We start from the raw sequence: 18,298 nt of genomic DNA on the forward strand, positions 1-18,298 counted from the left end.
CGTGTTTCAGTGCGGACAACATTGGACATAACACACAACATTAGCTCTTCCTCGTACCGTAGCTTCTAGGGCCAGATCATGGCTTGCCTGTACGCTTACTGAGTTTAGTTTGATTTGAATCATTTGTAACATCCAGATGAACACAGGCAGTCAGTTTGATGCAGACAACGTGACAACATTAGCGAAATATCTCAGCTACATTTAGCATCATTAGCTGTCAGGATACCAGACTCATTTCTTTTATACAGTCTATGGACTCATCCCGTGAAAGATCACCATGGCAACTGGCTACACAACTTGGACATGACTTTCAGGATCAGAGATGTGACCAGACTACATAAAAGGTAGGTTGATTAAGATTTTAAGTGGAGAGGTAAGCGTGCAGGAGCTGAATGAAAGAGGAACTCCTCCTCCTGTGTGAAGTACTGATGATGATGATGATGATGTGTTGATTTCATGCTGTCTTTATTTGTCTTTATTGTAATTATGTGCAGAATATTGATTGGATGCATTAAGAGACGCAGTTTGTACATTACCAGTTTGTGTTTGTTCCACCAGTGTCTTTTTACCTGTATGTTTGTATTGCATGTTTTTTTTTTTTTTTTTTTTTATTGTATGTTATTTATGCAACACTTGTCCCTGTCTCCAAGATAAATTTCTCCCTAGGGAGACCAATAAAGTATCCTAATCCTAATCCTAAGAATGCATTTTCCTTTACTCCTTTGCCTCACTTTTTTAGATGGTCATCCATGCAGCATGCCATGTGTATCTAAAAGTGGCCTGACGGGTCCAGTGACACAGATATAAAATTATTATCAGATGGGATAGGAAAATCACAATTTAGCAAATACTGTTCTGTAGGTTTTGATAAGATTGTTAACCTACTAGAATAATTTCCTTCACTTAATTCTTAATTCACTTAACTTTTCCCAATGTAGTTCCAGGTTCTTTTTAAAGTTGTGTGGTTATGAGGAAATTGGAGGAAAAGTGACCAAACCTGTACCTTTTCATGTGTATTGTGGTCTTTCATAGGAAGGTGAATTAAGTCTAATAGACCTGCATAGAAATATCTATCTATTTTGTTTTTAATGATGTTGAAGTATAATCTTCTTCATTACCAGGAAACCTGCTGTAAGTGATCAACATGTCCTCTGAGGAGAAGACTTCTCAGACTTCCTCCTCTTCCTCATCTCCCTCCCCCTCCCCCTCCTCCTCTTCCTCCTCATCACCACTCCCTGCCTCCCACTTCATCGGGAAGAAGGAGGACATTGTCAAATCCGGCCGTGTGACTAAACTGGTGAATGGATGCAGAGATGTATTGGTCCTGTACCACAAGGGGCAGCTTCATGCAATGGACACGCGCTGTTACCGTAAGTGTGTCTGTGTGTGCCTGTGTGCATGCATTCGTGTGTGTGTGTATGTTGGAATAATTTAAAAAAACATAGAGCTGCAACAATTAGTTATTTTTTAATTGATTATTTGTCAACTACTAAATTAATAATTTGGAGTCCGTTTTTAAGAAAAAAAAACTTCAAATATTTTGTGGTTTCTTTAGTCTTCTTTGACAGTAAACTGGATATCTTTGAGTTGTGAGCTGTTGTGGACAAAACAAGAAATTTGAGTACATCATCTTTCACTTTATGTACCTAACAAATCACTGATTAATCGTAAAAATAATCAACAGAATAATTGGTAATGAAAAAAAAGATCACTTACAGCCCTAATAATAGTGATTCTAAACCCTGTCCTAATACTTTTGTTTTTTGTTTTTTCTGTTAGACGTTAGGGAAAACGATGACATTCCCATTTCTTGTAGCTGTAGAGAATTTACTCTCTGTAATGGATGTTTGAAAGACTGATTAAGAAACATGGCTGTGATGTTTTCCTACTGACAGATGCAGGTGGTGCATTAGAAAATGGAGACATTGAGGTGAGCTGCTGTTTACTTCAGATTTTGGGATCCGATGACAAAAGAAGACTTTCTTCTGTAGGAATCCTGTGACTGCCACTGAAACCTCTGTTATATCATCTCTGTCCTTCATGCTGTGACACCGACAGGAGTTTAATGGGCGGCAGTGCATCGTGTGTCCGTGGCACAAGTACAAGATCACACTGGCAGAAGGAGAAGGGCTTTACCAGGCTGTGGATGATCCTATAGCCAAACCACTGAGAACACACTGGCGCTCCAAGGGTGTCAAACAAAGGATTCACAAGGTGACGGAGGTCAACGGGGATGTATACGTAACGCTGAACGACTCCAGCGAGGCCATTGAGTCAGACCACTACCAGACTGAGAGATACAGGACTGTCTTTCTCAACGCTCAGCCAAAATCCAAGCCCAAGAAATAGCCAAACACTCAAACATTTAGAGTTCTTTGATTAATTAACCAAAAATGTTGATTGCTGATAATTGTGATTTGCTCTTGCTCTGATGACGCAGTTTGTTTTCATAAGGCCAGAACTCAAGGCATTACTGCAGGCATGGAGCAGGCCAGCAGGTATACATTTTATACAATTCTGGCATTACTGAAATTACTCTAGAATATGTTTGTTTTTCTACAGAATATTCAGGTGTAAATGATTAAATAATGTGCAAATATGCTGTTCATTTTTGTATAAATAATGATTTTTTTTGACCTCCCATCATCCTGGTAAATTATATTTTGAATATTATTATGTTGTATGATGCTTCTGAACATAATGTAACACAAGTCAAAGAAAATAACACCACAACTGTCTACTGTAAAAGTAGTAAGTGAAAACAATGAATTGATTAATCAATCAAGAGAAAATTATGCCAAACTATGTTTACAGTCTTTTAATCATTTTAAGACCTTGATCAGGGAAGGGATCTTTTACCAGCTCCTGGAGTGAGGTGTGCAATGTGAGATTTTATCCTATTCTCTTTATTTTATTGTCAATTAAAAGTTGTTGAGTTTGAGCTGGACAAAATGAATTTGAAGACAATACTTCAGAAGAAGACCATAATGATATGGTAATTTATCATACTTTTTGACATTTTATAAACAAATTAAGAAAAATAAGTGTCAGATAGAGCAGTAATTTAAAAAAAAATCATATTTAATTACAGCAGTATTTATGTTTTTAATCGGTAGAATACAAAACATGAACACAAAGGCAATACTAACCCAAAAAGGTGGAATCTGATTGGAAACCCTAGAAATTTTAATAAATATTTCTTTCATTTCATTGGAGGCAAAACATATGTGAAATTCAGATCAAACATTCCTGCTAATGTTCAGGAGCATCACTTTCTAACGACGGAAGGAGTTGGGATACTGGAGACTTGTTGAATATCCAGGAGGACAGAACTACACCCATGTATGTGAACTCCTGATGTTACACAGTCCTACAGCAGGTGGCGACACTGCGACTGTAACGTTGGTTTGTGGTCCACAAGTAACGAAGAAGAATCCGGTCAGTGGTTGCCAAACTCTCGCGAGGTTTATTATTATTATTAATTATTTTAATCCAAACCGTGATCTTTCCCTAACCCTGACCAAATGTTTTTGTGCCAAAACCTAGCCAGACCGTAACTGCAACGATGTCACGTCATAAAACATTATTTTCTAGTTTATGACAAACAGAACGCGCGCAGGTCTCGCGAGAGTTTGGCAGATGCTGAGGATAATAGAAACATGAGCAAGGCAACAGTTACCTGAAGTAAGCTCGTGGAAACTTTACGATGTCAGAGTATCTTGAGTAAAAACCATAGCCTGTATAGAAGAAAAACCAGTTCACAAAGTAGTGTAAAGTTTCAGATGAAAGATGGAAGCGAACAGAAGATAACCCTCCAGCTTTCACAGTGTGGTCTCTGCTCGTTTCACACTGACGTTAGTAAGTTGTCGGGATGGCATCAGGTATGTCTTTGCCTCAAATCATGATATATATCTTTATTCACATTGTGCACGTCTATGACAGAGCCGCCGATATGATCTTAAAATGTGTCCAATGTGTGTGCAGAGGATGAAATCAATCTGCTGGTGGTCGTCGTGGATGTGAACCCGATATGGTGGGGACAGCAAGCTCAACGTGAGCCAGAGGTAGTCCTGTTCACTTACATGTTATTGTGTCTGACTCTTGGATGGTTTCTAATTGCTACCCTCTTCTCTACGCACAGTTCACCCTGTCTAAGTGTCTGGATGCAGTCATGGTAATGGGTAACTCCCACATGGCCATGACCAGGACGAACAAACTGGCTGTCATCGCTAGCCACTGTCAAGACAGGTAACTTCATAGTTCTTCAGCTTCCAGGAAACTGAACTTAAAAGCCCCTTCCACTCAAAAATATCTGTTTCTTCTCGATCCTGCAGTTGGATGTTTGGGTTTCACTGTGCTGAATGATATATATGCGGAGTTTGACACTAGAAAGCTGTTTTCACATCCATGAGCTGATTGAGGAAAGTTTATCTGTGCTCACCTTAAATGTGAGACGTGTACGAAGACAATTTGTGACACAAAAACTGAGGACTTTACAGTGAAGTAGGTGACATCTTGTATTTGGCTAAATGAACATTTGTGTAAAAGATTTGTAATTATTTTTAGATAGAGATATCATTTTAAGAAATGTATAAGAAAAAAAAGACATTTTTACACATCTTAAACATGTCTGGGGCACCCTGAGGTTTAACAGGTATGTGCTTTCCTCATCTAACCCCCTCAAAAATGATGCTGATCAATTAGACGTACTATGCAATCCTCCAGGCAGCAGTACAACTGTTTTAAATCACATATTGTGCACCTTTCAATCAATTTAAAAGCTGAATCACATCAGCTGACCCTCAGGTTGGACAACTGAATGCAGGACTTTTACTTGCAATGGAGTATTTTTGCATCATTGTAATGGTGGAAAGGATCTGAATACGTCTTCCAATGCTGTCAGTGTCCAGGATTGATTGTCTTCCTGAATCTAATATTTTGAATGTTACGTTATATTTTTACATCACTGCTTACATGCAAACCTCCCATTTACCTGGTTTCAGTCAGTTTCTGTATCCCAGTAAGAGCTGGAGAGGCGGGGATGGTGGGGAGGATGCATCCTCCAGTGGGGATGGAAAGTATGAACTTCTGTCAGTTGCCAACAACCTCATTGCAGAGGAGATCAGGAACATTATGTCAAAAAGTAGGTACAGGTACATTTTTATGTGGGTAAAATAAATGCAGGATATATTGTGTAGATTTTACTGCCATGTTGTCAGATTATTACTTCTTGATAATCATCAATAATACTTGTCACAACTCTTGAAATAAGCTTTCTCAACATACTGATAGCAAATCAAGTTGGACTATTTTTCCATTATAGATTGTGAAAACTACTCAATTGCTGTCTTAGTAGTGACTGTATTGTATTTTTAGCTTTATTTTTGATTTATTTTACACTGTTGATTACTCCTTGAAGTTAATTATGCCTCATATGTCATTACAGCTGAAGTGAGGGGAAATTCGACGGACACTTTGTTGGCTGGATCCCTCGCCAAAGCTCTCTGCTGTATCCTTTCAATAAAAATAGCAAATCACAGTTTTACCATATATGGCATGTACAAGCTTAGAATAAGTTAAGATACTAATAGTAGGATGTATTCACAATAATTAATGGCTGCAGTAACATTAGAAGGACAAACTAAACCTTCTAAATCTTCTTACATGTACAGTTTCATATAGTCTTTCATCTACAGTTTGTAATATTTAGAGCATCTCAACGTGTTGTATCCAGCCTTATATGATGAAGTTTATATACTGCAGTTGTTGAGAAATGTGGTGCACTTGATCTGTTTGTACTAAATGTGTTGGATGATGCGATTGCTATTCTGTTAGTGAGACTTTCCCTGAGAGGGTAATTTTTTTTGCAAGGTTAGTTAAAATAAATGACTGCAGATTTTTTTTTTTTTTCTGTCTGAACGAAGTAATGAGTGCAGCAGATCACTGAGCTGTTTTCCAAATTCCCCTTTAACTTTTAATATTCAGATATTCACAGGGTCTCAAAGGACATGGAAGGTAATTTTGTTAATATTTAGCTTAATATTGCTCTTCGATAAGTACTGTTTTTTTCTCTTCAATGCATATTCATTTATACTTTTTCTTTTCTAGTTGGACGGGAGATAAAATCAAGAATACTGGTAAGCTCTAAATGGTCTAATTTTATGAGTGTTTTGCTTTTATTCATGTGATTTTAAACACCATCAACATTTCATTTTGCTGGATAGGTGATAAAAGCAGCAGAGGATTGTGCCCTCCAATACATGAACTTCATGAATGTGATTTTTGCGGCCCAGAAGCAGGTAAATAATGTGTTTTTCCATTTTTATTGCACCTGTACAGAATGTTTAGTTTGTTTTTTTTAATCACCGTTTTCTGTTTTACAGAACATCCTGATAGATGCCTGTGTGCTGGATTCAGACTCGGGTCTCCTGCAGCAGGTACATTTTACAACATTTACAGCTTCTCTTTGATGCCAGGGGATGTCCTACTCTCTATGTATCCATGTGTTTTACTTCCAGCTGTTTTTTTTTTTCTTACAGGCTTGCGATATAACAGGAGGATTGTACCTGAAGATACCGAAGAAGATCGCCCTGGCACAATATCTTTTGGTGAGAGCGCAGCAAATCAAACATGGCTGAGATTATTGGATCCAAATGTTGTAACTGTCACTTTGTGCTAGTGATGGTGATGATTGTGTTTTCTGAACAGTGGGTGTTCCTGCCTGATTCTGAGCAGCGTTCACAGCTGTTGCTGCCACCGCCTGTGCACGTGGACTACAGAGCGGCGTGCTTCTGCCATCGTAACCTCATCGAAATCGGTTATGTCTGCTCAGTTTGTTTGTCAAGTAAGCACTCAGATCCAAAAAGAAATCTCAAAAAAAGATACGTTTGTTTTGTGGTGACACTATTTTGTCTTCTCTTCGAAGTATTCTGCAACTTCAGCCCCATCTGTACGACTTGCGAGTGAGTTTTTTTTTAAAGACTAAATTCCAAAGTTTCTCTGAACACTGTTGGTATACATCTGACATGTTACCATGTTTTTTTTCTTCACAGGACTGCCTTCAAAATCCAACTACCACAGATGGTCAAGGCCAAAAAGAAGAAACTCAAGACATCTACATGATTTCTGTAGACATTATACCAATGTAGTTCTTCTCCTCTCTTGTGTTACAGATTATACCATTTTTGTTTGGCAGAGATTTGTAACAAATTTACATCCTTTGAGGTAATTAGACCAAATGCTGATCATTCTGAACTGATATTCTGATATTTTGTTTTTATAGAAACAATCTCGTCTTCCTGAGTAATTTGATCAAGAGACTATGGAAATATTTAACATATAAAACACAAACATTTGGTTTAATTTCATCATAACATTTGTTTGCATGTCTTAATTCATGTGAATGAATTCACATTATATTAACAATTGGCAAATACTGACTTTTAGCAGGCTATGATGTTGAGTAATGAGGAGTCCCCACTTGAAAGAAACTTATTTTGGGCATTTGTTGTGTACTTTTTTAAAAATAAAACTTTTTGAAATGAAAATGTAACAAATGGCATTTTTAGACATGTTGGTCATATACAGCTTTTTGGCATATCAGCTAAGCAGACACGTCTACATCATGTAGATAGAAGTTCAAATTCTTCTCTCTTCAGACAATCAATCATTGATGTGTAGAAGTGGGAATATTTTACTTAATGAGTACAGTGAGTCGTATGTGAAAGAATAATTCACTCAAAACAAATATTGTATGTCACATGAACATCTTAGTAATGATCCATCATCTTACACTCCCTGATTTTTCCATCACTCGCATAACATCTGATAATGTCTCTATGATAATTGCAAAGTGAATCAATTTTTTTCGAAAGTTTCAAGTGACTGTTTTTTCATGCTACTCTTGAACCAAAATTACCACTTGCACACAATATGTAGAAAAACTCATTCATTGCAACTTTGGCGAAGTACATTCATGCTCCTCTGAGGGAAAAACCTTCAACTATTAAAGTTGATTGTTTTAACAAGTAGGAATCTATTCAGTGTATCAAGTAGAAAGGTTAGTAAACTCAGCACGACTTCTGTAACCGAAGTGTTTTTTCATATATCCCAAACTAAAGACTGCCCCTGTATGAAGGAAATAGTTCTAGTTTTGATTAAGATATTGGAATTTATGCAGTGTGCACAAAGTCAGTTAATTTCTTTGAAGCCACCAAGAGAAAACAAAAGTGGGAGAGAGGTTTCCCAGTGCTGTGCAGAGTCATGGCGATCATCTAGGGATTGGAACAATGTTGCATCTGAAAAAGAAGAAGGAGAGAATTGTGACTGATGTGAACCCCTCTATACCTGCCACCACCAATAGACAGCAATCCAAACCCTGCATTTTAAGGTGCAGGAGTATTTTAGCAGTATCATGGCCACTTGTTGAAGTAATTCATGTGCACTGAGAGAAACATTTACTCTGCTTTACTTGTAGCTTCTAAGCAGTTTTGTTCCTGAGGACTTCACAACTTTCTGTGCATCTAAATACCAGCTACATTATTAGACCTTCAACTGATGAATCTGTGCCAATCCAAACATGTGACTGATTCGGTTGATGGCACTCACCCCAGCAGACCTCTGCCTGACCATCGCTGTGGAGTCAAGCTCATCTGAGCTCTCTGACCATCCCGGATCAATGCGACACGCAATGGTTTCTGTAGAAAGAAATGACAATACAGAAATAGAAGGCACATAAGGCTGGGCAATATGATCATAGAAACATCACTCAACTGCCAGAACAAAAAAATCTGGCCTGTTATGGAAAAATCTTAAAATAAATAAAGAGGCGCCTATTTTTAGCTGTAATCTCAAGGATTTTATTAGTCATTCTGGAAGATTTCTGTGTGTTAATTTAGACAACAAACTATCAGAAAGAATAATATAAACCATAACACACAAATTGATAAATGTAAAACAGTAAAATGCCCAATCAAAAAAGCAGCTGTAGATGACTTCATTAGCTTACCCCTTCACTGTGTTGTACCACAGAGGCAATGTTCTGCAGGTTCTGAAAGTTGTCTGTGTTCACAGAACCAAACTCAATTAGTTCATCTCCAACTCGCAGGCCCTTTGGAGAGAAACTATGATCACAAGACAGAAACAGCTACTCTCTAAGTCTTAACGTCAAAATAGTTGTAGTTGGTCATATCTGGATATGAGAGCATAGTTCACACGACTCACAGCTCTACAGGCGGGTGATCCTTGTGTGACAGCATCCACCCGTGCGAAGGGAGAAGGCAGGGTGACCTGCTGCTCCATCGCCTCTTCCTGGGCTTCCGCCTCATCCTGATCACGCTTGGCTTTCTCTCGAGCGTGCAACCTGTGCAGAGCTTCCTCTATTTCCAACATGATGGCCTTGTGATCATTCTGCAAGCCTGAAAGACACAATCAAGCCATTCTCAAACTGAGAAATGCTGCAACAGAGCTGAAACACTTAGACAACTTATCAATCAGCAGCAAAAGTTCTAAAAACTGATTTATGGTTTAACTTATTATTTACAGATCCCCTCCAGACATGTTTTAAGAAACAAAAATATATAAAATGATTGGAATAATAATTTATGTCTGATAATGGTTTATACACAAAAAAAGTTCAATACACCCACATTAGTTAAAGATCATTAAAATCTACCCCTTGTATGTATAATATAAAATAGGCAAAGTAATTGTATGTATCATAAATAATAAGTTTAACTGAATATGTTGTGGCTCAGGGGGTAGAGTGTTTGTCCTAATTCCCGGCTCCTCCAGTTCACATGCCGATGTATCTTTGCGCAAAGGTACTTAACCCCAAATTGCGAGTGTGTGAATGGTTACTCTCCCTCCTGAGCAGTTTGGCACCCTGTGTAGTAGCCCCTGCCATCAGTGTATGAATGGGTTAATGTGACATGTAATGTAAAAGCACTTTGAGTGGTCAAAAAGACTAGAAAAGTGCTATATTTACCAAATATTGTTGATTTCTACTGAACACACTGTATTTTTTGCTGTTTTGTGTCATGTTACAGATGTAAACAAGGGATAGAAAATTAAGAGAATAAGCAGCATATAAATTATAAATGAGTCAAGTTCCAGCTCTGCCCTGATAGTTAACATACATTTCAGAAAAGTGATATCATTATCAATTAAAATATACTGATAGTCAATACTTGGCCAGTGGTGTGGCTTGGCACTGTCCTGTATTTCCCAGTCAAGTATGTTTCACAGTATATTTACTATAAGATGCAGGAATTACCTGAAAGTTGTTTTACCTCAACATTTACAGTACTGCATATTGGTGTGGATATGGTAGATATACCATTGATGGATACACTATGGTGTAACTACCAGAAACAAAACCATAATCCTCATTATTTGCCTCAACGGTCGTGGAACAAGGACTGGAAAAGGTGCACCAAAACATCCTCTCACACAAACTGGTGACAGAAAACACCAGAAACAACAAATACTGTACTGTTACTAACAGGAAATGCTGTGTCTCGCTGTCCTGATCTGGTACAAGTTAACATCTGCTCTGGGGAAGCCCTCTGCATCAACCAGGGGACCTTCAACACCGACACCTTGCTGTAAATGTCATGTAAACACACAGTTAGTGACTGTAAGTTAGCCTCTGGTTAGCTTAGCGCTAATGCATGTGTCGCTTACTGGTTATCTGACAAACTTACGTCTTCCAAAACGTCGTAATATGCCTTTATCTGCTCTTCAATGTCATCTTTCTTTTTAATTAGACTTTTTACATCCTCCATCGTTGTTTCCGAGTTTCCAGCACTGTTTTCCCCTGTCATCCTCATGTTTGTACATCCGGTTGGTGTGGTGTAACGGCGAATTATGTCACCACGGCTGATTTAGCAGATATATATAGACATCCACTTTGAGCCTGGCTCTGCCAGAGGTTTCTTCCTGTTAAAAGGGAGTTTGTTGTTGTTTAAAAATTTAATTCAAGAGTACGGTGTAGACCTGTTCTATGTAAGACTATATAAGACTGCCATTATTAGTAGTTAAAATCACTGAATATAAAAACATTAATCAAAATCAGTTAAATGTAAACGTCAGTGCTGTTTATTCCCACAGTCACATTAACATGTCAGGATCTGGTTATTAGACACAGATTCAATATTTAACTAATTTATTACCACGGCAACGTTACATACATACTGTAAAGTTTGTAAACACTCATAAAAACATTAGAAAAATACATATATCGGTTTGGTGCCTACGTGAATCCTAAACATATAGGAGTAATTAACGTTTATAATCATCAGAAAACGTTACATACGTTGTTTTTGGTATCTGTCTGTTCCCCAAATATATTACTGCGTGTGTGAATGGGTAAATGAGAGGCATTAACTTATAGCAAGGCACTTTATAAAGTTCACCCCTTTAACTTGTATTATTTCACGGGGCAGATCTGCCACATCCAATATGGCGGACGCGCTGACGTATCGCAGCAACGGGCCAACCTGCTCAGTGAGGCCTCTATGTTTAAGTCTATGGTTTATATCATAGACTGTATATAAGAAAGGTTTATATGTCTATGCATATGGAGAATCCTCTTCTTTCTCTTTCATTTAAACTGCAGCTTTGTCGTATCTAGGGGCTCTACTGCCACCAAGTGGTCGATGAAAGAAGACACAATCCTTTAAGAAATGTCAATGTCATGCAGTCACCAAATAATTCACAGCCCTTCTTTTGATTGTAAGATGGTATTTTTTCGAGCCAAGCAGTTTTATCTTTTATTATCTCTTTCCCCTTCTACATATCACATTTACACATTTAAAGTTAAGTATGTCTTAAAACAATAGTCAAGGTTCCCAAATGAAAACAAAAAGGTTTTCTTGCCATAATCATTCCTCCTGTTCATACTGACCAGTTCTTCATAATGCACTTATAAAGTAAGTGAAAAAGTGCAAAACAATGTCTTTAAAAGTATGAATCTTCTGCTGTCCAAATAGTTAAATCTAAATTAAAAGTAGTTATATTTCAACATTAGTCTTTTTAGTGCCAGAGTCCCTTTTTTTGTCGAAAGCACTGAGACACAAAGAGGGTAATTAATGCTAAATAGAATGTAAATGTGGCAGATATCCATTTGATATGACTAACTCAGACTGCTGAAGTCTCATATAAGCTTTACATCAACTTTTAAATGCATTTTAGCCCCAAATTTTAAAAAAGGATTTTGGCATCCATCACATTTGAAGGGGATCTTTTCATAGCTGGTATGAGCAGGAGGAATAATTATAGTGAAGAAAACCTCTTTGAGTGTTCATAAGAGCACCGGATTGTTGTTTTAAGAGACTTACAAAAATGTGAACCTAACCTTTAAGTACAACAATTACAGGCTGTGTTCAGAGTATTAAATTAATCCATGGCAAAAAAACAACAACAATCCACATATAAATATATAAAAGTAATTATTACTGAATTACTTACTCATTACTTAAGCAGTAGCAGAGCACTCCCAGTAAAAAATCATTATAAGAATATTCACTATTACAAAGCAGGAGTGACCAAACAAACTTTTTTCAACATTTTACATTCCAATATTAAACATGATAATTCATTCCCGTCTCCTGAAAATTAATGAAAAAAACACAGAAACACACAATATTAAATCATATATTTAATCTTTAATATAATATTGAATACAATCTTTTATCATAACATAAACTCCTTTAATTTCTTCAAATATGTCAATAACACACTGTGTACCTACTCCACACTAATACAGGAAAAAATAAATACAATTGTTTTTGCACCAGTTATTTCCTCCTCGTACAGACAGTGAAGGCAACGTAGAACTCAAAAAACCTGATTTAACTAAATACACCCTGTGACTTGTAGTGGTCCAAGTGGATCAACTGATCTCTAATACTTTCTCCCCTAGCATATGCGTTCATTTCACAGCAGTTTATTTAAAGGCACATTGACATACACTAACAGAAAATAGTAAATGTTAAATAAGCACCCTTAAAGTGTTAGACAATATATTTAAGTGCTGTGTAACCTGAGTGCTTAAATATAACTTCTGATCAATATTTGTGCATATATTACTGTAAATTGGAATGTGTGTGTAATGACCTTCATCTTCAAACAGGAAACAAGTGCAAATTATAATGTTAAAGCCATTAGAAGCCCCCATGCTATCAATGGAAAAAGTGTCCTTTATAAATATGTCCTTCATGTTCAAATGGCTTAGAAATTCCCAGGTTTCTATGGTTAAAACTTGTGTGAATGTAGCACTGGAATACACATCTGTGTTTCTTCTGCAACCTACAAACGTTAGTGCTGAGGATTTGAAAAAGTCTAGTACCAGATTAGATGTTTCTTTTTAAATAGCTAACATTCTGTAACTTCAGGACCTGCATGTTTATCTGAAAGCAGCAGCACGGTCTGGTCTACAGTGTCATCCCCCTGTTGCTCTGTGTCATGAGATGAAGATGAGTGCTCCGAGTGCTCTACCTGAGCGGTTATCTCCTTCTGCACCAGAGCAAACTGGGCTGTGGCCTCATCCAGTTGAGAATTAACTGTTTGCACCCACTTTTGTAGCTGCACATTGAGAGCATCCACTCCTTGATCCAGCTTCTCTTGTCTGCCCTGCAGCTCATCTAACAGGTGTTGTGTTTCAGTGGTAACTTGCAGCCTCTTGCTTCGTGCAAAGGGAGCTCGCTGACGCAGCATGTAAGCCTCAAACTCTTCTGGACTGAGGTTGAGGGCTGGTCCATCCAGTTTTTCAATGAAGGCCACCGCACAAGACTAAAACAGAGGATAATGGCATGAGTGCATCATTGTTTTATTGTATGCCAAACAAGTCAATGTAACTACACTTGCAATGAACTGACCAAATTTGTGAAATAGTAGCCGCTCTCTCCTGCCATTAGACTGTGAGGGAGACCAAAACGAATCACATATTGCATGTTGGAGTGTAGACGAGGCGGATTGGCTTTCAACACCACATAAATCAGGCCTGATAGGAAGTCATCAGCATTAGCGGGCTCACTGCTGGAGCTGGAGAGCGCTTCGAAGACATGCTGACTACATTTGGACACACATGCCAGTTTGTCCTGAGGTGCTCGTTTGGCATCCATCTCAATTATGGCTGTTGAAAAAAAATACGTGTTACAAACAAGCAAGAAATTTGACTTAATTCCCTCATAAGATGAAATAGTGAAATATTGAATACTGACCTGTTATAGCTGGGAGAAAGGGGTCACCTGTTACTGTGGTGTTTTTTTCAGGAAAGGGTACACTCAGCATCTGCGGAGTAACCCAGTTTAATGAACTGCAAAGACAAGAAAAAGCCATCAGTCAGCGTCCATAAGGAGTTCCCATCAGAGGTTTCAATTTAATGCAACCCTGGTAACTTGGACATGAATCTCACCGTATCCTCCTCTGAAGAGCCAGGTCCTTCTGTTCATCGTCACAGCTGTCGTGACAGAAAACCCATTTATGCAACCGTGTCATTATCAACTTCTCTACGTGCTCCATTATCTGAGTGACCTGTGCCTCGGAGAAACCTAAATGTAAAAACAATTCAAAAGTCATTTCATATTCTTGTACTGGTAGAATAAATGGTCCAAGAAGTGCTGAACCGATGTGTACTCACTGCTAAAGTATTCAGCGAAGGACTGGTAGAAATCCTGCACAAGATCTGATTGTTTCTGTACCGGCAGATCCTGTAAAGATAATGAGACTCTAATCAAAGCAGCTCTGCCATGCAAGATCAAAGAGACGTTATGAAACCAGTCATGTCATAGAATAACCTTATTAAACTCTTAAACAAATATATACATGGTAAGCCTCCATTGTTTTGAGGAAAGCTGTACATCGGGACTGCAAGCGCTGAGAGGGTGGGCTCCGAAGTATCTTCAGGAAACCAGTAAAGTCTCCAGGCTCAAGGCTTTGGAAGGCTTTTAACACATTTGCATGGCTTTCAGAAGACTCTAGAGGGGGGAAAGAAGTTAAGTGTTGATTAACAACATCACAGACAACCAGGGCCAATCTCTGGCAGCAGAACCTCTATGTTGGTAAAATAGCTGATGAGAGATTTTTACTCCTTGGCACCAAAAACATTCCAAATACCAATGGGCCATCAGAAAATATTGCATTAAGAAACACACTCTAAAAAGATGACTTTTTCAATGAATGTATCTGAGAGCTCAGAATCAAAGCATACAGAAGTACCACAAGTACCTTGACGTTTGGGAGGTGATGGGCTACCCCAAAAGAGCCTCCTCATAGTGTTAATTCGACGGCTCTTTTCTGTACTTTTCTTCTCCTCAAATTTGGAGAAGGTGAGAGGAGTTCCATCATTGCTTGGTCTGCGAGAAACGACAACATTAGATATTCAAAATGAAACTCTGTTTTAACCTGAAAGACTAAACACACCAGACCACCATGGTAATATATCAAACCATGGTCAAAATGTCATTATACCTGAAATAAATGTTAAAGCCTAAACACTTTGAGTGATTGCTAAACTGTGTGTTCACAGTTGGCTACAAGACACCAATTCTGCCTTTGTCTGGGGTGCTCATTAGGTGTGTGGTGGCTGATTGTCGCGTATTGCACCTTTAAATGTCTGTATGATTTTAGCTAGACTGCTAAAACCTGCATTCCTGCCATCATTGGTAGTGATGTGATACCATGATGCACTTTTTTCAAATTGTCTTCTGTGGATCCTCTTTGAATTTTGTAAAATATATCGCTGTTTTCTTTTTCCTTCTTTTGTCCGTCATTGATTCTCTTAATAATGTTTTATTGCTGTAAAGTGCATTGAGACACCCTGGTGTGATTTTGCACTTCAATAAACTTCAACTTACCTTGACGTTGTATCTTGTCTCTCGGCTCCATCTGGACGGGCTCTCTCTCTCCAGCACTTGGAGCAGAAACCTTGCCATGCAGGGTTTCCATAATACCCACAGGCGTTCTTGCAGAGCAGCTCCTGCTGGGAAACTCTGATTCCTCTTTGCTTGTCTGTCCACATTGTAGATCTCTTATTAGTCTCTCTCAACTGTTGGATATAACATTAATATATCAGGACAGAGAAAGAAAAACAGTTTTCAGTGCAATTCTAACTCTGATTTCATTTATGAGTTTTCAAAGGAAACCAAGTCTGTCTTGTGTTTGTGGCTGCGGGAACTAAGTCTCACGTGCTTGATGTTCGCTACTGAAAAGCCTGGTTGTCCTAAACATGGCACATAACCTCAGGCATCTTTAGTTGGCTGTACTCATACATCACACAGACGACATCAGACTTGCACCACACAGTGCTGCACATTAAAACACAGAATACTCCTCTCAAATGCTCTTGAAATTCATGATTTCAAAAAGAGGATGAAAGCTGCTGAAGGTGTGTTTCTGAGTCAATGCTACGTATTTAGCCAAATGTTATTTAACCTGGATGTCACTGTATGTGCAGAGTTTGACACTTGGAGTCCGTTTTCACATTAATCTGCTGTAGGCTGAAAGTTTCTCTGAGCTCACTTTAAATCAGAATTTAAAGTGTGTAATGTATGTGTGAGCATTATTTTGGGACTCAACTACTAGTTTGGAGTCAATAATGATTCAATATGCAACTTCATGAACCTCCAGCATTCATAAACCAAGAATCAACTTTTCATTGATGAAGACATCTTTTATCCAGCAGTTACATTTTTGAACTGAAAAATATTGTAGATTCATAGTTACTGGATATCATCAACATTGTTTGAATGAAAACTGTAGTGTTTGACAAAACACCAGATAACTAACACATATTTTTGTCATTATGTTTTCCATGCAGTGTTTCTGTAATGTGTCTTTCTTTCTGTATGCACATCTATTGTATAGCATATGTCTGTGCTGGGAAAAGCAGCCCTCCTTTGTTACTCTTCTTTAAGTTTCTTCCATTTTTTCCCCCTCAGAGGGCTTTAGTGACTTTTTACTCCTTCAAATCGAGGGTCTAAAGGACAGAGCATGTTGTATTGCTGTATAGACTGTAAAACCCTCCTGATGATTTGATGATTTGATGAATTATCTGCAGTTTAGATAATTTATGTATTTATTCTTATAAAATGACAAATGCTTACATAAATTGTATATCGACTAACAGTTACATCAACACAACTTTTAACCCTCACATACTGTTCGTATTCAGACTCTTCACCGTATCCCCTTTTAATGAGTCTCTACCAAATTATTTCACAACAAATCACTCATGAATAGTATTATATTAAGCAAGATTAATCCTTAATGAGGCTTTCAGTGAGCTGAGAAAGTTTATTATTCAGTTTTTACACTTCTCATTTATGGAGAAAAAACATGAACCAAATTCAATGTGAAGAATGCAACAGTATGTTTTGGCATTTTTGAATAAATATGGGTCAAAACCTCTAAACATAATAATAACAAAGAAGTATTTAGAGTGCATTTACTGATTTCACATGTAAAAAATGGTCAATTTTGACCCTGAACAGCATGTGAGAGTGCTTGTTTCTTTCTACTCCTTATCCTTCATTACAGGTTTTATGTTGTTAGCCAGTAAGGTAATAAAACAATAAGAGAAGCTGAGCTCACAGGTTTATGAGAGCTCAGTGTTGACTACTTACCGCTGTTAGCTACTTAATAGTTTAGTCATCTGAGCGGATTGGAGACAGCAACCACCTCTAAAGTAAGCTATCTTATTTCGGTTTAATGTATTAACTTTTCAACTTATGTCGGAGTTTAACAGGTCATTTTCATATGGATGATAAAAGTGTCTCCTCACCTGTCAGCTGGTGAAATCATAACTAGCCGCTTCCTTATCGATGTGCTATTTTTCCACTTTCTGCTGTCTTAATCGTCACAAACTCCTCCCTACGACAATCTTTCACACGTCGCTAAATGAGATGTAGTGAAAAAAAGAAATCGCGGAGGTGAAAATGTGAGACAAACAATAAAAAACATTAAAGGTTGACGACGTGAAGTCCAGTCAGCTGCCGAGATCAGCTGCTCTCAAAGCTGTGCAACCGGAAAAACCTTCCGATCACGAAATCCTTCTTTTTCCTCTTCTTTCATTGTTAATATCATAAAGGCCCATTACTGTCACCTACTGGACTGGAGTATCTTCCAGAAAAAAATAATGCTGTCCTGTTGGTTAGGAATTGACACGGTCTGTGACTAAGCCCAGAGCACCCAGATCCAGGGACAATTTTTATCCAAAAACTTCCAAAGAGAATGCACATATTAAAAAAAAATAGATAACAATAAGGCAGTATCAAAAGGAATAAAATAGGCTATTACA

At 37.9% G+C, this 18,298-nt stretch overlaps 4 protein-coding genes across 4 annotated transcripts; 2 read left to right on the forward strand and 2 right to left on the reverse strand.

The window, feature by feature from the left end:
• Positions 1 to 1,213: 1,213 nt before the first annotated feature.
• Positions 1,214 to 3,148, forward strand: LOC128365022 (Rieske domain-containing protein; the record flags this gene model as incomplete). Its single annotated transcript, XM_053325638.1, has 3 exons — positions 1,214 to 1,370; positions 1,896 to 1,930; positions 2,059 to 3,148. Coding segments are annotated over 3 exons (483 nt in total), but the record flags the coding sequence as incomplete, so codon positions are not given.
• A 504-nt stretch (positions 3,149 to 3,652) lies between these two features.
• On the forward strand, positions 3,653 to 7,259 carry gtf2h3 (general transcription factor IIH, polypeptide 3). The gene is made up of 13 exons (XM_053325150.1): positions 3,653 to 3,881; positions 3,985 to 4,064; positions 4,142 to 4,248; positions 5,004 to 5,143; positions 5,447 to 5,509; positions 5,986 to 6,015; positions 6,109 to 6,137; positions 6,225 to 6,299; positions 6,384 to 6,437; positions 6,540 to 6,608; positions 6,709 to 6,844; positions 6,926 to 6,962; positions 7,053 to 7,259. Exons 1-13 carry the CDS (start codon positions 3,872 to 3,874, stop codon positions 7,120 to 7,122), a joined length of 900 nt encoding a protein of 299 aa, XP_053181125.1. The 5' UTR covers positions 3,653 to 3,871; the 3' UTR covers positions 7,123 to 7,259.
• Positions 7,260 to 7,695: 436 nt separating this feature from the next.
• Positions 7,696 to 11,394, reverse strand: psmd9 (proteasome 26S subunit, non-ATPase 9). Its single transcript, XM_053325336.1, has 7 exons — positions 11,315 to 11,394; positions 10,704 to 10,938; positions 10,503 to 10,602; positions 9,223 to 9,416; positions 9,008 to 9,109; positions 8,608 to 8,696; positions 7,696 to 8,297 (listed from the first exon to the last, which is right to left on the reverse strand). Exons 2-7 carry the CDS (start codon positions 10,827 to 10,829, stop codon positions 8,270 to 8,272), a joined length of 639 nt encoding a protein of 212 aa, XP_053181311.1. The 5' UTR covers positions 10,830 to 10,938; positions 11,315 to 11,394; the 3' UTR covers positions 7,696 to 8,269.
• Positions 11,395 to 12,645: 1,251 nt separating this feature from the next.
• LOC128364583 (rab5 GDP/GTP exchange factor-like) lies at positions 12,646 to 18,024 on the reverse strand. Its single transcript, XM_053325146.1, has 9 exons — positions 17,783 to 18,024; positions 15,858 to 16,048; positions 15,229 to 15,356; positions 14,827 to 14,978; positions 14,642 to 14,711; positions 14,417 to 14,552; positions 14,223 to 14,317; positions 13,878 to 14,134; positions 12,646 to 13,791 (listed from the first exon to the last, which is right to left on the reverse strand). Exons 2-9 carry the CDS (start codon positions 16,019 to 16,021, stop codon positions 13,375 to 13,377), a joined length of 1,419 nt encoding a protein of 472 aa, XP_053181121.1. The 5' UTR covers positions 16,022 to 16,048; positions 17,783 to 18,024; the 3' UTR covers positions 12,646 to 13,374.
• Between the last annotated feature and the right edge of the window lie 274 nt (positions 18,025 to 18,298).

This window comes from Scomber japonicus, chromosome 9, assembly GCF_027409825.1.
Source record: "Scomber japonicus isolate fScoJap1 chromosome 9, fScoJap1.pri, whole genome shotgun sequence".
NCBI lineage: Eukaryota > Metazoa > Chordata > Actinopteri > Scombriformes > Scombridae > Scomber > Scomber japonicus.

Excerpts from the sequence above, each read along its gene's own strand:
- gtf2h3 (XM_053325150.1), top strand. Across the intron at positions 6,138-6,224 it reads AGATAAAATCAAGAATACTG|GTGATAAAAGCAGCAGAGGA; the intron begins GTAAGCTCTAAA and ends TTTGCTGGATAG. Across the intron at positions 6,845-6,925 it reads CTGCTCAGTTTGTTTGTCAA|TATTCTGCAACTTCAGCCCC; the intron begins GTAAGCACTCAG and ends TTCTCTTCGAAG.
- psmd9 (XM_053325336.1), bottom strand. The coding sequence starts at position 10,829 with ATGAGGATGACAGGGGAAAACAGTGCTGGAAACTCGGAAACAACGATG. Across the intron at positions 9,417-10,502 it reads AGCGAGACACAGCATTTCCT|GCTTGCAGAATGATCACAAG; the intron begins GTTAGTAACAGT and ends TGTGTCTTTCAG. Across the intron at positions 9,110-9,222 it reads GATCACCCGCCTGTAGAGCT|GGCCTGCGAGTTGGAGATGA; the intron begins GTGAGTCGTGTG and ends TTCTCTCCAAAG.
- LOC128364583 (XM_053325146.1), bottom strand. The coding sequence starts at position 16,021 with ATGTGGACAGACAAGCAAAGAGGAATCAGAGTTTCCCAGCAGGAGCTG. Across the intron at positions 14,553-14,641 it reads CTTCGCTGAATACTTTAGCA|GTTTCTCCGAGGCACAGGTC; the intron begins GTGAGTACACAT and ends TTTTACATTTAG. Across the intron at positions 14,318-14,416 it reads GCTCTTCAGAGGAGGATACG|TTCATTAAACTGGGTTACTC; the intron begins GTGAGATTCATG and ends TTGTCTTTGCAG.